Source organism: Octopus sinensis, linkage group LG3 (genome assembly GCF_006345805.1).
Source record: "Octopus sinensis linkage group LG3, ASM634580v1, whole genome shotgun sequence".
Classification (NCBI taxonomy): domain Eukaryota; kingdom Metazoa; phylum Mollusca; class Cephalopoda; order Octopoda; family Octopodidae; genus Octopus; species Octopus sinensis.
This window is the reverse complement of record NC_042999.1, coordinates 45,621,089-45,637,503: the sequence shown is the minus strand read 5'-3', so window position 1 is coordinate 45,637,503 and position 16,415 is coordinate 45,621,089. Positions and strand designations below refer to the sequence as shown.

The following is a 16,415-nucleotide window of genomic DNA, read 5'->3' as shown; positions in this document are numbered from 1 at the left end:
TCTTCACCCATTCTGCTATGCATAATTTACAGCAGTTGGTGCCATTAATGTAGGGGCCTGGATTCTCTGGGATTCTTCATGATATTGTGTATAAAATCCCATCGTCTATTAGTTGCCATACATGGCTGACTAATGACATGACAAAGCCCCTTTTCGGTATCCTGAAGGAGGATCTGTAGTTGGAGAAGTGTTGTTTGATACACACACACACACACACACACATACACACATATATATGATTGTTGTCAATACTACAATACTACTTTCATAGTATCAGAACAAAAGTAGGGCAAAAAAACAATGTCTACAATACAAAACAAAATAATATATATTACTACTGGTCATGAGATTTCCCATTTTCTTTTCTTTTTTTTTGTGTGGAAACGAAATTAATACAAAATAATAAATTTATTTATCTATTGAAATCAACTTATTCGCTAGAGCTAACACTTTTCAGTTTACAATAAAGAGTAGCAATCATTCTTATTCAGCTATATATTTCATGATCTGAGAACTAGGGAGAAATCTACATTTGATCTGCTAGAAATAGCAACCAAATTTTCCTCAAACTATCTCCTTAACATCTTAAAATTAAAAATACACTGGACAATGTAAACCTCGATATCAAAAAAGATAGAGTGGTGAGTACTAGAAGACCTATTGATTTTGTCTGCTTGATCAGAAATAAGCAATAATTATTCATTTCAGCATATTATAATTGCTGCTTATTTTTCAAACCTTTCCTGTCAATAATGTATGCATCTGGGAGTATACTTGTTTTATGGAATGAAGAACTGAAATATATCCTGCATCTACTTAAGAAATTAGCACAATAACAGACTAGACCCTCAAAAAATATCGATGAGAAAGCAGATCAATAAAGTTCACAAAATAGAATAATTTGGTTTGCCTCAAGGAGAAGAGAATCATAGCATTTGATGAAAGGTTCTTCTTTAGAAAAGCAAATCTTAGAAATCAATTGATTGCTTAGTTATTCAGAAAGGAACTCATACCAAATAATAATAATAATACACCAGGACTAACAAGTATATATAACATACAGAAAATAGCACTACTAGGCCCCGCAAACTTCCTGCATAAAACACTTTCAAAACTGAAATAAGAGCATCACAGCAAACCACAGCACATACCAAAGGCACACAGAGCTGCCCTCAGAAGTGCAGTGAAAGCACATGATAAAAATTAGACTACTGAAATGTGGGTGAGGAGACAAGTCGATCACAACACCCCAGTGTTTCACTGGTAATTATTTTATTCTTTTCTACTATAGGCACAAGGCTCGAATTTTTTTTTTTTTTTAGGTGGGGACCAGTCGATTAGATTGACCCCAGTACACAACTGGTACTTATTTTATTGACCCCCAAAAGGATGAAAGAAAAAGTTGACCTTGGCAGAATTTGAACTCAGAACATAGCGACAGGCAAAATACCGCTAAGCATTTCATCCAGTGTGCTAATGATTCTGCCAGCTTGCCCTTTTAATAATAATAATAATAATAATAATAATCCTTTCTGCTATAGGCACGATGCAAAGGATTTTCTGGGAAGCGGGGAATTTATCAACCCCTAAAAGATGAAAGGCAAAGTCAACATCAGCAGAAACTGAACTCAGAACATAGTGGCATACAAAATACTGCTAAGCATTTCATCCAGCATGCTAACAATTCTGCCAGCTTACCATCTTAATGATAATGATAATAATAATAATGATGATGATGATGATGATGATGATAATGATGATGATGATGCAGTTCCAGGCACTGGCTCTCATGGCTTCTGACCTTAACCGATTGGTATAAAAGATGGGCTACAGCAAATATTCTGGTCAATACCAGACTTGCTTGTCAGTTGCTTGACCTTAACCAGTTGAGCATGTCCCTTGGTAGCTGAGCATATGTGCATCTCTGATCATGAGCAGGAATATGGAGGAGCATCAAAGCCATGTATTGAGAGGAATTCTTTGGGGTTTGAATAATTCACCTCCAGAAGCATGGGTATTTCGTTCATCATCCTTAAAGAACCTTCATTCATGGACCTTTTGAACAGGATGGGCAACTTAATCTGAAGAAAATTCTAACTGGGTCTCACTTGCCAGTTCATGCACTGTTTATCTTGATACAAGGTTACCATGTCACACACATATGGTTGTGATGCATATGCTTTGTGTACTCTTATCAGATGGATAGTCACGATGGGTACATTGGGCTTCGTATATTTGTACCCCAGTGTCACTTTGACGGCATGCATTCTTCTCTCACTCAATAATAATAATCTTTCTTTTTACTATAGGCACACAATCTAGAAAATTTTTGCAGGGAGTGGAGGCTAAGTATTATCAATATTATTATTATTATTATTATTATTATTATTATTATCCTTTCTACTACAGGCACAAGGCCTGAAATGTTGGTGGAGGAGGTGCATCAATTACATTGACCCTAGTGCACAACTGGTACATATTTCATTAACCCTGAAAGGATGAAATGCAACACTTTTGTCCTGGGTGAAACATTAAACTGCATTCTGTGGTGAACCTCCTTAGATGGAGCTTCACTCCAGGAGTATTGAGGAGTAAGGAGTTATCTCTAAGCCAGCAATACTCCCAGGTCAACTTTTGACCAGGGTAGCAGTACCCCTTTAGAGCTTTGGTTATAGAGGAAATAGCAGATGGTCGGTGCTGTGGCTAAGGTATTCAGAACTCAGAAGTGGGGCTGACCTTTCCCTTAGACATGTACCATACAAGCCCACTGGCGTTTGAAGATGCCCTGATATTATGTGAACCAGTTCCACCAACTAAGGGTTAAAAAGGCACTGTATTTCAAGCAATAAACTCAGAAGAGCGGGTGACTAGAAGAGTAAATTCTAAACAAACCAGTACTACTGTATCTTTCCCTAGAAAAATTATAAATCTTCGGACTTTGGCACACAGAGGTCCATGATCTTTGACAGCCGTAGATATGATACATGAAGAGAGGAAGAAAGAAAGAGAGAATCAAATGTATAATAAAGTAGAAGTCCTTCCATCATGAAAAATAAAATAAAGTAAAATAAGGAGCGAAGATTTGGGAAAAACACAAAACAAGAGAAGAAAAGTAGTTCAGTGACCTATAGTTTTGTCTTTAATCCCTCATAAATCATTTTGATCTTCATTCAAGTGAGAATAGATAAGAAACTAACAAAATAAAAATGAAGAAGGATAAAAAAAATTGAGCTAAGGTTTAAGTAAAAAAAACCCTTTAACATCTGTATCACAGTTAATAAATGCAAAACTAACAATTCATTTCTCAGTTCCGACTCAATACTTTTCTTGTAATAACAGTTCACACCTATTTTGATATCATTAGTTTCGTGAATTACTGAAGGAAAGATTCTTATAGATGAATGACCTATCTAATTTCAAAACTCAACCATAGGGTGATACTTACTGGCTAAACTAAATAGACCATTAAAGAGGTGGGGAATAAATAAATACCTTGTCCAGGGACAACATTCAAATTTAGTTACAACGTTTGGACCCATAACCTAGAATCATTCATCTATCATTCAAACTATTCAGCAAATATATCTTTGTTACTACTTAACAAGGTCTTCTAGCATTGGCACAAAACCAAACAGTTTATGAAGAAAGGATGCAACTTGATATAATAAATAATGGTGTTTATTTTAACATCAGTCTGGAGATGAAAATCAAAGTCATCTTTAGCAGGATTTGAACTCAATACAAAAGGATGGCTGGATATGTCTTTCATCTTTTATTGTTTCAGTCAGTAGACTGTGACCAAACAAGAGCACTGGCTTTTTTTTTAATTTCATCTAGTTTCAGCGCACGAGCTGTGGCCACATTGGGGCACCACCATTAAAGAATTTTAGTCGAACAAATCAACTCAGGTACTGATTTTTTTTCTGTTTTTAAGCCTGGTACTTAGTCTATCAATCTCTTTAGCCAAACTGCTAAGTTACAAGAACATAAACACACCAACACTGATTGTCAAGCAGGGGTGGGGGACAAACACAGACACAAACACACAGATAGATATATATACATATATATATATATATGTACAACAGGCTTCTTCCATATTCCATCTACCAGATCCACTCACAAGCCATTGGTTAGCCCAAAGCTATAGAAGACCCTTGCCTAAGATGTCATGCAGTGGGATTGAATCCAGAACTATGTGGTTGGGAAGCAGGCTTCTTATCTTTTTCCTGTTTTAGTCATTGGAAGGTTTTAGTTGAAAGAATCAACCCCAGCACGTATCTTTATATTAAAGCCTGATACTTATTCTATCGGAGTCTTTTCCTGAACAGATAGGTTATAGGGATGTAAGTAAACCAACACCAGTTACCAAGCAGTGGTAGGAGACAAACACAAGAACAAACTCACACACACACATACATGTCAAACTAATACACTTATTTGTCGTTCTCTCACCTATCTTTGTCTATTGTTTTCTGTACATTTGAACCACACACACACACACATTTCTGTTTATTTTCTCATGTTCCTTTCTGTTGAAGAGCATAGGCTCAAAACATACAAGACTTTCTCACCTTCCCAAATGTTAAACTAATACACCTGTTTTTGTTTACACACCTATCTTCATCTTTTGTTTTTTGTAAATTCCAACTATTGTATATATATATATATATATAAAATTAATTAAGGGTAGAAATTGATATTTATCAATTAAGACCAGTGGTCTAGCATATTAAAAAAGAATCCGAAGATTAAAATATTTATATATACCAATTAAGGACTGAACACGAAAAGTGGACAGTCAACATGCTAGATATAGACGTCAAATCGCCATTCACCACAAAAGATTATGTTCTCAGATCAAACTCAGCACAAAACCATAGCAATAAACAAGTGAAAAATATACGAAATAAAATAATTACCCATGTACTAATTAGTTTCGGCTGTTATTTTCCGCAAGGAAAACTGCAGCCATCATCAGCATGGTCCGTTATAAATGCAATTTGCTGGACTAGATGCAAACACGATACCGAAATATCGCGTGCATGGAGTTCAGCCTATTACATTTGAATATATCTATCAAATGCCTTTACTTTGGCGAACAGCCGAAACTAATTAGTACATGGGTAATTATTTTATTTCGTATATTTTTCACTTGTTTATTGCTATGGTTTTGTGCTGAGTTTGAGCTGAGAACATAATCTTTTGTGGTGAATGGCGATTTGACGTCTATATCTAGCATGTTGACTGTCCACTTTTCGTGTTCAGTCCTTAATTGGTATATATAAATATTTTAATCTTCGGATTCTTTTTTAATATGCTAGACCACTGGTCTTAATTGATAAATATCAATTTCTACCCTTAATTAATTTTATATAAATAAATATGTTCTCTAACCGATAAATTGACTGCTGCTAATTATTAGCTGCAGGCTAGTTTTCTCGGGCCTCAACGCGCCAAAGTAAAGGCATTTGATAGATATATTCAAATGTAATAGGCTGAACTCCATGCACGCGATATTTCGGTATCGTGTTTGCATCTAGTCCAGCAAATTGCATTTATAACGGACCATGCTGATGATGGCTGCAGTTTTCCTTGCGGAAAATAACAGCCGAAACTAATTAGTACATGGGTAATTATTTTATTTCGTATATTTTTCACTTGTTTATTGCTATGGTTTTGTGCTGAGTTTGATCTGAGAACATAATCTTTTGTGGTGAATGGCGATTTGACGTCTATATCTAGCATGTTGACTGTCCACTTTTCGTGTTCAGTCCTTAATTGGTATATATATATATATATATATATATATATATACACAACAGGCTTCTTTCAGTTTCCATCTACCAAATCCATTCACAAGGCTTTGGTTGGCCTGAAGCTATAGTAAAAGACACTTGTCCAAGGTGCACTGCAGTGGGACTGAACCCGGAACCATGTGATTGGGAAGCAAGCTTCTTACCACACAGCCATACCTGCACCTTTACATATATATATATATATATACATACATACACACACACACACACACACACAGAGGGTATGATGGGTAAATTGTTGCCATTTTATATTTTTAATTTCACACATGCACATTGTTTGTTTTTGATTTTGTTAACTATACAGTATAGTAGGGTCAGTTGGGCACCATCTGTGAGAAAAACAGCACCATGACACAATTCACTCTCCCAGAAATTTCAAAACAACATGCTCTACAGCTTGGCATTTGCACCAGAAGCTCCAATATGAACATTTCAGAGGATTCGGAATGAGTTGGATGAGTACAATGGTAATTATAACGGTACAGCAGCTCAGAAAACTCACTCTGGTTGTTCTGATAAGAAAAGAACTCCTAAATTTGTTGATGAGAACCAGACCATGATTGACAACAATCCCCCCAAGTCAATCAGGTCCATCGCAGGGACATGGGAGTGTATGAGTTTCTTATCAGGCAGGTAAGACATGAAGACAGTCAGTATTCCTCGTACAAGATGAGAAAGGGCCAATTTTTATCCCAAGCCATCAAGGACAAGAGGAAAGGCTGTGCCATGGAATTTTTGAACAAATTCAAGCATTCCTTCCAACCAAATATGCTTTGGGTTTTCTCAGACAAGTAAAATTTCTACCAGATGATTATCACACAGAATAACTGTTGGTTTGCTGTGTTCCCAAAACATTTACTGAGAGAGATAAAAATCAAACTTCCAGTCAACTTTATGGTGTTCGGAGTGTGGCAACATTTTGCCCCCATTCATCTTCCCACATGGCCTCATACTCAACACAGAGTCCTATGTCTAGTTCCTGGAGGAGGTAGTGCTGCCCTGGGTCAAGAGGTGGCTGCTAGAAGATCCTATGTCTGGCAATAGGAATCTGCACCATGCCATACAAGCAGGAGAACCCAGTCATGGTTGTCAGACAATTTTTGTCACCACATCACCCCCTAACATCTAGACACCTAACTCTCCAGACTGCAACCTCTTTGATTATTATGTGTGGGGCACAGTTGAGTGAGAGACCAACAAAAGTCCTTGTAACACCAAAGATGAAGTGAAGGCAAGGATTATGGCAGCATTCACCAACTTAAACAAAGATACCATCCAGAAGAGTTGCAGGAGATTCCGAAGTCAGCTGGAGGCCATAGTTGAAGCCAATGGCGATTTTATTGAATAAATTTACTCGTTAGTATTTCAAAATATTTTAATGTAATTTTTGTAAATATATCTGTTAAAATGAGATGTCTGTGTTATTTTCATTTTTGCATAACTTAGACAACAATTTATTCACTGTATCCTGGGCTTCTTTCAGTTTCCTTCAGCCAAATCCATTCACAAGCCTTTTGCCATCCAGGACTGTAATGGTAGACACTTGTCCAAGGTTCTACACAGAGGACCAAACACAGAACCATGTAGCTGGGAAGCAAACTCCTTACCACACAGCCATGCCTGTGAGACAGCCAGACAGACAGGTAGATACTACTTCTACTACTACATGACATTTTGTATATTGCCAGTTACAACTCCACCATACAGCATCAACAAGTTAAAGTCCATCATGCTTGCCTTTGTGTTCTACAAGAATTTCTGCCACTCTGTTGCTTTGATTAATGACATCATTGTATCTGATATAGTTTCTGCAGGAATTTAAATAGAAATGGATTTCTTGCAGCTTTAAAAATTCTTTATATAAAATACCCAATTTGTGTATCTTTTGGGGTTTTTTTTTTGTTTCTTGTTTTTCTCATTTTCTTGGCTCTTTTATTTTTTTTTACTTAATATTTATTGATTGCTTGGCTATGTGAGTTTTTCAATTCTCTCGGAAGTTGTTTAATCAAAAGAAGGGGGTAAAAAAAATTGTGGTATTTGATTCAGGGCAGCATAAAAATTTTTTGAAAAAAAAAAAAGAAAAAAAATCCATTTCAAAAAACCATTTCTTTCTTCTTATTTTCTTTTTAAATCACTTTTTTTTTTTTTTTTTAACATTGTAGCTATTTACAAAAGCCAACAATAAACTGACATAAAAATATAAAGTTTAAATACCTGAACGAGTCTCCCAGCTTAAACGACCAATAAAAAGCTTCCTGAAAAGGAGAAAAGGAAAAGAAAGAAAAATTTTTTTAAAAAAAGGAGAAAAATATTAATGTAGACAAGTTGGGAAAAACATATCAGAATGGTAGCATAACAAGAATGATAGCAGCATCAAACAATGATATGATACTGAGGATGATGATGATGATTATGATGTTGATAATAAAAGGAATGATTATGATCAGGATGATGATAATGACAATGGCAGTGATGCAGCAGTGGATAATGATCATGGAAAGAAACATTATCATTCAAAAACGCTTATTTCAGTGGGCTTTTTGTTACAAGATACACATTCTTGCTTTTATTTTGTTGTTGTTGCAGTTGCTTTTTTTTATTGTTTTGTGTGTGTCTGCGTGCGTATGCTCTCTGTTTGAAAATGCAAAAATGAAATTTGCTGTTGATTCAAGTAATCTCGATTGGAAAGTTTTATTAATGAAAATAGAAATTATATCGAGAAATCTAGCCATCTTTTGCACAAGTTGCTGTCAGTGAAGGATAAGAAAGACAGATTATTAGCAGCAAAAGGATTGACAGCTGAAATTAAAGGAAAATAAATAAAGGAAACAGTATCAGAGGTTATGAAAGATTAAGACACAATGAAAACAATCAAAAGAATTCAATATAGTTGTTGTCACAGTTGATGGGAGGGAATAATAATAATAATAATAATAATAATAATTAGAAGAAGAAGAAGAGGAGGAGGAGGAGGAGAAGGAGGAGCAGCAGCAACAGGAGGAGGAGGAAAGAAGAAGGAGCAGTAGGAGGAGGAGGAAAGAAGAAGAAGAAGAAGGAGGAGGAGGAGGAGGATAATTTTGCTCTTAAACTCATATTCTTCTATAATGAATTTTTTCTTGTTTTTTTGTTTTGTTTTTAATATTTATCTGAAAATCACTGGGTTATTTAAAATAAATAGAGAATTTATAAATAAACAAAGATGGCATGATTAATTTTCTTTCTTGACAAAGTAAATGAAAAAAAAAGTGATATTATTTAGAAGAAAGCATCAAAACATGAAAATAATGTGACATGGACTGAATAAATAATAAATAAGACATTGCACAAATAATAAATGACACGGAAACCCAGCCTGAAGACAAGCTTCTACCAACATTGGAATATAAAAGAAACACACATGCACCTACAGTTGACTATAACGGTAAAGGATAGAGAGCAAAAAAGTAATTTCAAACTAAATTAAAACACACACACACACACACACACATATACACACACACACAAAATTATCGTATTTATTGATTGCTTATTGATATACTTTGGGAAAATTTTAAATTCACAAGAGAGGACATTATGAAATGGATTTTCAAAGGTTCTGTTGGTTGAGTATGACACACTAATGCCTACTTAAATAAAGCAGAGAAATTAAATTTTTGTTATAACTAAATGTTGATATAATTCTTGTTTTTTTTAAGAGAAATACAAAAGTAACAAAAGCAATGTTTCTTAGGTCCCTGACCAACCATTAGCAGTTAATCCAAACCTTGTAACCTCCATTAACTCACATCATTATCTATCATCATTGATAAGTACACTCCATGCAGTGTTTTTATTGTATTGGGTTTAAAATGATTGCAGATAGTACAGTCTCCAAATAACTGCCAATCCACCAACTATAAATATTTTCCATTAAAAATTTGGTACCAATACCATGTAAAAATGATATCAACAAAATACTCATTATTTTCGTTACATTTCTTTGTCACACACTATTTTAGCTTTCAGGTTCAAAATTTTCTCATTACTATTTTCTCTAGTGTATTTCAACAACTTCCTCCTTTACTACCTTCAAATATTCCACCCAAACACTTTGCCAACCAAGAAGCATCATCCGTTTGTCTTATAAGACCATATCAGCACAGCCGCTGTTCCTGATTCACCAGTTAATGTCACATGCTCAGTTATGCAAGTTAATGCCACACATTCAATTAGATCTGTAAACTCTAGCTTTCACATATCTTCCACTCAACAGCATGCACCTCACTGCACTGCAGCATTACATCTCTATATATATAAAGCTGAAGTTGTCTGTGTTTGGCAGGTTTGATAGCCTTCAATTAACACTATCTCCTCCGAGACCCTGCAGTGCAAGTTGACCAAAATTGAGAGTATGATAGAAGAAGGCTTGCTCTTCCTTCTGTTGAAGAAAAAATTCAGATCAGACCATGTTAACATCAAAAATTCTTTATATCAAAAGGTGCTTTTTTTCTATGAAAATCCCTATTTTTTACGATTTTTTGACTGCTGTGTTGCCATTTTTCCATGTATTTCAACCAGAAAAATGTTCACTTAAAGAGAATTACAAGCTACATAATGCAAAAAGACAGAGACACTTTTTTCACAATGGAGGTAACAGTTATCTTAAAACTTCCAATGTCTTCAAAATGCTGAGGGGATTTTTTCATAGAAGGGTATTTTGCAACCTTAAACAAATGAGAACTCTTGGATAGGACAGAGATGTACTCATCCATTTATTCATTTAACATCTTTTAAGACGAGGAGATAGTTAAGGCAAGGTTTTTACAGTTGGTTGCTCTTCCAGTGACTAACCTTTACCTGTTTATCAAGTAAGAGCATTTCAATTCTAGGGAAATTTTAAATCACCAAGCTAACAATCACAACTTGCTGTTCAGTTGCAAATGGTGATACCATCAGTTGCATAACTCACTGCAAATTTGTAAACACACGTACACACACTCAACAGGCTTCTTTCAGTTTCCTTCTATCAAATTACCTCACAAAACAATGGTTGCTCCGGGTTCATAGAAGTAGACACTTGCTCAAGGTGCAGTGTGGTGAGACTGAACCCAAAACTATGAGGTTGAGAAGCAAAGTTCTAAGCCATACATCCTTACACCAAACTCAAAATTTCTGGAAGCTAGACAAACTGTGTTGGCTAGAAATAAGAGGGCAGCAGGTCATTATAGTTTTGAAGAAGGATCTAGGAATTTGAACTGTTGAGTGGGCAGTACACATAACATGTCAACTAACTTGACAAATTTTTTATCTGGCAGAATTATAAACAAAGGATGTCACTCTCATGATGGTGACAGTCATTTACAATTATCATGTGATATCAAAACAAGGAAACAGTAATACACACACACACACACACATTATATATAATTATAGAGGTATCAAATTGTTGGATCAGGTGATGAAAGTTGCAGAGAGAGTCATAGCCCAACTAATTAGGGAAAAAGCTAGTCTAGACGAGATGCAGTTTGGCTTTGTGCTAGGTAGAGGCACTACTGATGCTATATTTCTGTGTGCAGACAGTTATTCTGTATAGCAGTGAAACATGGGCTATGAGAGCCGAGGACATGCATAAGCTTGAGAGAAATGAAGCCAATAAAAAGTAGTAATAGTAGTATCAGAAACAACAACAGGTATTTTTTCAATTTCATTTTTTTTTCCTTCTTCATTTAATCATGGGCATGACACAAACATGGTCAAGTGATTAAGAAGTTTACTTTGCAGGCATGATGTCCAAGTTTCAATCCTACATCTTGGCATCTTAGGCAGGTTTTGACCTTGTGAGTGAAATTGTGTAGATTGATGGATCTATCATCATGATTGTCAGCATTTAACATCCATTTTCCACACTGGTATGGGGTGGACAGTTTGATAGGATCCAATAAGCACCAACTTCCAATATCTGCTATGACACAGTTTCTGCAGCTAAATACCCTTCCTAATGCCAACCACTCCACAGAATGTACTGAGCACATTTTACCTAGCAACATCTCAAGTAAGGTTACCAGGTAACTCATAAAACAAGACTCTGCAACTGAGGAGTGTAATATTGAGGGAGGTAGTTTTATGCTGGGTAATGAGAGGCCAAAGTATGATAAAGAGAAAGGAACCGGTGTCTTGCAGTAGGAGATACATGGTTATACCTGAGGAGAAGAGAAGAAGGTGCAGAAGTGCTAGGATGCACCCTCAAGTTGCAGGAAGGTGAATGATTAGAAGGATGGTCCAGAGGGTGAGTGGGCAGGTAGGATTGCTAGAGTGTAGAGGGTAAAGGCGGCGAGCTGGCAGAAACGTTAGCACGCCGGACGAAATGCTTAGCAGCAGACGAAATGCCGCTAAGCATTTCGTCTGCCATTACATTCTGAGTTCAAATTCCGCCAGGTTGACTTTGCCTTTCATCCTTTCGGGGTCAATAAATTAAGTACCAGTTACACACTGGGGTCGATATAATTGACTTAATCCATTTGTCTGTCCTTGTTTGTCCCCTCTGTGTTTAGCCCCTTGTGGGCAATAAGGAAATAAGGATTGCTAGAGTGTGGAAGTAGCAGATGGACAGAGGTGAATACAGTGAATGGTGAATATGAGTGGAGGCACAGTCAAATGGTGAACTATAGCTGTAATTCAAAAAAAAAGGTCCAGCCTTATCAAATGCTATTTCAAGCTGATTCATAACAGGAATAGTGACCACTTACAAATGAATTTAATAAATGGGTAATTCAGTTGATTAAACAACAAAGCTCTTACATATTTCGATCAAGTCTTTCTTTTTAATTTAGCCATTTATTAACATAATGCTTCTAGAAAATTTAGCCATTTGCACATTTTGGAGCAAGTCATTCTCTTCAATTTAGTTGAATAGTAACACGATGTTTCTTGTAACTTTACATATTTACATTTACATATTTTGGAACAAGTCTTCCTTTTAAATTTGCCATATTTTCCAGTATACAAGCCAAAATAGTATATGGTATAAACAGTCAAACACTGTCACTGTCAGTCCAAATCTTGCTGCACTTCACATGCAACTTTTAGTGCTCAAAAATCGTCTTGGTGTATAAGTCTAGGTTTTTTTTTTTTTTTGGCTGTAAATCTTAGTCTGAAACATTTGACTTATATGCTAAAAAATACAGTAGTGTTTAGTAACAGGATGCTTCCATCAAATTTAGTCATTTACATATTTTGGAGTATGCCGTCTTTTTTGGTTTAGTTATTTTATAACAGAGAGCCTCTAGCAAATTTAAACACACTACTCAGACCTGTGGAAATTTCACAGAATGAAAAAGATTAAGAAAAGCTATTTAAGAAACAGAGGATGATTCGCATTTTTATTAATATTTGCTAAGTTTTTCACTTCCAGTCACAATAATGTATTATATCATTTTAAAATTTCCCTCTGCTAAACACTTTATATTTTTCTGTTTTTCTCTATCTCTTCAACAAACTTTTTAACCCTTCTTCATGTCTTCAACATTTCTCTCTTTCTCTTCACCTTCCCCTCCCCACCCTACAGCACATCATTAACACTTCTCTCTCCCACTTTTCTCTCACTGTCTTTTTCTCTCACTCTTCACCTCTCCCTTCAACTAATCACATGATGCATTTGGCCTTAGTGTATTATATTTATTCCTCTCTTCTTTCTTCTCTGCTCACATTTCTTCTCTCTTCTCTCTCTTTCTCACTTTTACTTCACCTCCACCACTCCAGCTAACTAAAGTATAATGGAAAAACGAACAAGCAGATTATTATATAGATATTTTGGAGCATGTCTTCTTTTAAAATTTAGTCATTTAGTAACATAAAGCTCCTGGCAAATTTAATCTTTTACATATTTTGAAACAAGTCTCTACCTACCACCACCCACTTGACTATAAAACATTAGCAAACTCTGTTTTCAATGTTACAAAGTAAGTAATGTACCAAATGTGAGGGTACAAAGTAAATGATGTAGTGAGGTTGGAATTCATGACTACATGTACTGACTTTTGTTAAAAATTCAATGAAACTTCACAGCCAATTCATTGTTTTTTCATCATTTAGTTTGGAAGAATGGTAGTGCTTATGAGCCTTAATTTTCCAGTAGTACTTGTAGGAAAAATGAAGGAAGTTATTCTCAAACTGGATATCTGGTCCAAAATCTGGGAATGAACTGGACACTACTAAAGTCATCCAAGGACCAGGTATTAGGATTAAACAGCGCAACAGATTAAATCTATCATCCAAGTAAGCCACGGTAGGATTTGAACTTAGAATACCAAGAGCTGGACCAATAACCACAAGGTTTCTTGTTGTATGCTCTAACATTCAATCTGTTCACTGCTCTGCTGGACTGATACTATATTTTATGACTCTTGAAAGGATGAGATATAAGGAAAAAAAAACAAAGACTTTGGCTTTGATGAAATAATTATAAAAATGATATTTGATAATTTCACTTCTTTGACCTCTAGCCACTCAATATTTATTTAATTATTAATACTATTCCAGTGGGACATTGACTCAGAATGTCAAGAGTCAGAATATAATAACAATAATGAAATTATTGTATAGAGTGCTCAGGTGCACCACAACTTGTCAAAAGTGCATATAAAGCATATGCAGTAATGTACAAATGTCTGGAAAGTGAACAGTGTATGAGTCAGATACATGCTTGCGTGTGTATGGAGGGGAGAAAATCAGGTGTAGTCTTGGCGATTCTCAGGAAGCATGGAAGTTTTGAAGGATGCAGCGCTCCGACAACTAACAACTGATGCCGGCAGTTTGTTCCATGCTTCAGCAACTCTTAGCGTGAAAAATGTTTCCAAAAGTCATGGGAGCTGTGCTGTTTCCTGACTTTGGAAACATGTCCAAGGGTGTTAGATAAGTGGAGTTTGCAAAGGTGTTCAGAGTTATTGTTAGTAAGATGGTTAATAATTTTATGGGTGTCTGCCAAGTCAGCTGCCAGATGTTGGAGATTCAATGTATCCATGCCCAGGGAAGTAAGGCATTCAGAATATGGCAAATGCCTGATGGAGGGTATTCTCTTGGTTGCAAATCACTGAATGGTTTCCAGATGATTAATATCCTGGGCAAGATAGGGGTTCCAGACCAGTAATGCAAATTCCAGGTGAGGCCGCACCATAGCTATATAAAGCCTCAGATAGACAGCCAGAGAGCGGCTCACAAAGGACTTGGTTAGTGATGCCAAGACATCCTCAGTCTTCTTGGCAATTTTAGCAATGAGTTTTGTCCAACGCAAATCACTAATAAATACTGCAAAGCATTTTGTTGGCACTCAGACAATCCTCCTAAACCACTTGCCCTGGAAGTGAACTTTTATTTTATCAACTCACCAGCCCAGAAAAGATGGAAAAGCTAAGCTGATCTCAACAGGATTTGAATTCTCATAGAAACATTCTAAACTTTTCTTTATATCAAAAGTATGGGAGAAGTTGTGTGAAGAATTTGTTTTACAAATGTAAATGAAAAATGATCAGTAAAAGGAGAGCAGTTATCATGATAGAATTTTAATGCAGACAAGATGATTGGGATTCACTGTGCATGTAACATCAATGAAAATAATACAATTAATAAGCTGTCCAGTGGCAAACTAAAGAACAAGGCGACTAAAGACAAGTCAGTATAGGTATGCAAATGATAAGCTTTCATTATTGATGGTAAGGCAGACAGCCATATCAAAACCACATCTAGTGAAACCAGACAAACTGAAGAAAAATGCAGTGTAAAGCTATGTACTATTAAAAGGTATGTTGATAAAACAAACCAATTTCCTTATGGCAACATATTACTAATAGCACCACACGGAAAAAAAAACAAAGACTTTGGCTTTGATGAAATAATGATAAAAATGATATTTGATAATTTCACTTCTTTGACCTCCAGCCACTCAATATTTATTTAATTATTAATACTATTCCAATTCATCAATAAAAGCATTTAGAATAAAGATATCAATTCAAGAGTGCTTGGTAGGCACTGTTTTGGCTATAAGCTACTAAACCAATTACAAAATTTAGAGTAGATGCACTATTAAAGTACATCAACAGTCAGTCATTTCTGATCAAATCACAGCCATATCCTAAAAACCAAATATTTATAATCATTACCACCATCACCACTACCATCACAATAACAATAATTATCTTCATCTTTATTATTCGTATCGCTTACATCTGAAGTTCTATATTGGTACAGAGCAGTCTACAATACAGTAGAATTTCACAAGTCTTGGTCCTGTGATTTTGAATTTTCTTGTGAGATCCAATTTTTTAATAGGCACAGGCATGGCTGAGTGGCTGACTAGCTTGCTTCCCAACCATGAGGTCTTGGGTTCAGTTCCACTGCAAAACACCTTGGGTAAATGTCTTTTACTATAGCTCCAGGCCATTCAATGCCTTGTAAGTAGATTTAGTGAAAGAAAAAAAAGTCCTGTTGTGTGTCCAGTACACTCTGTAGAATGTCTGACTTTAGGAAAGGTATCTCGCCATTGAAAACAGGCCAAATCAGACAATGAAGCCTGGTGCAGCGCTCTGACTTGCCAACAGCTTTCAAACCATCCAACCCATG

General features: G+C 35.8%; 1 protein-coding gene across 1 annotated transcript in view; it reads right to left on the bottom strand.

Moving 5' to 3' along the window:
* LOC115209444 (putative mediator of RNA polymerase II transcription subunit 26) overlaps positions 1–16,415 on the bottom strand; it is a 581,370-nt gene that overhangs the window by 441,701 nt on the left and 123,254 nt on the right. The window contains exon 2 of the mRNA XM_036500957.1: positions 8,034–8,074. Coding sequence (XP_036356850.1) covers positions 8,034–8,074 — 41 coding nt within the window. The remainder of the gene's footprint in view (positions 1–8,033; positions 8,075–16,415) is intronic.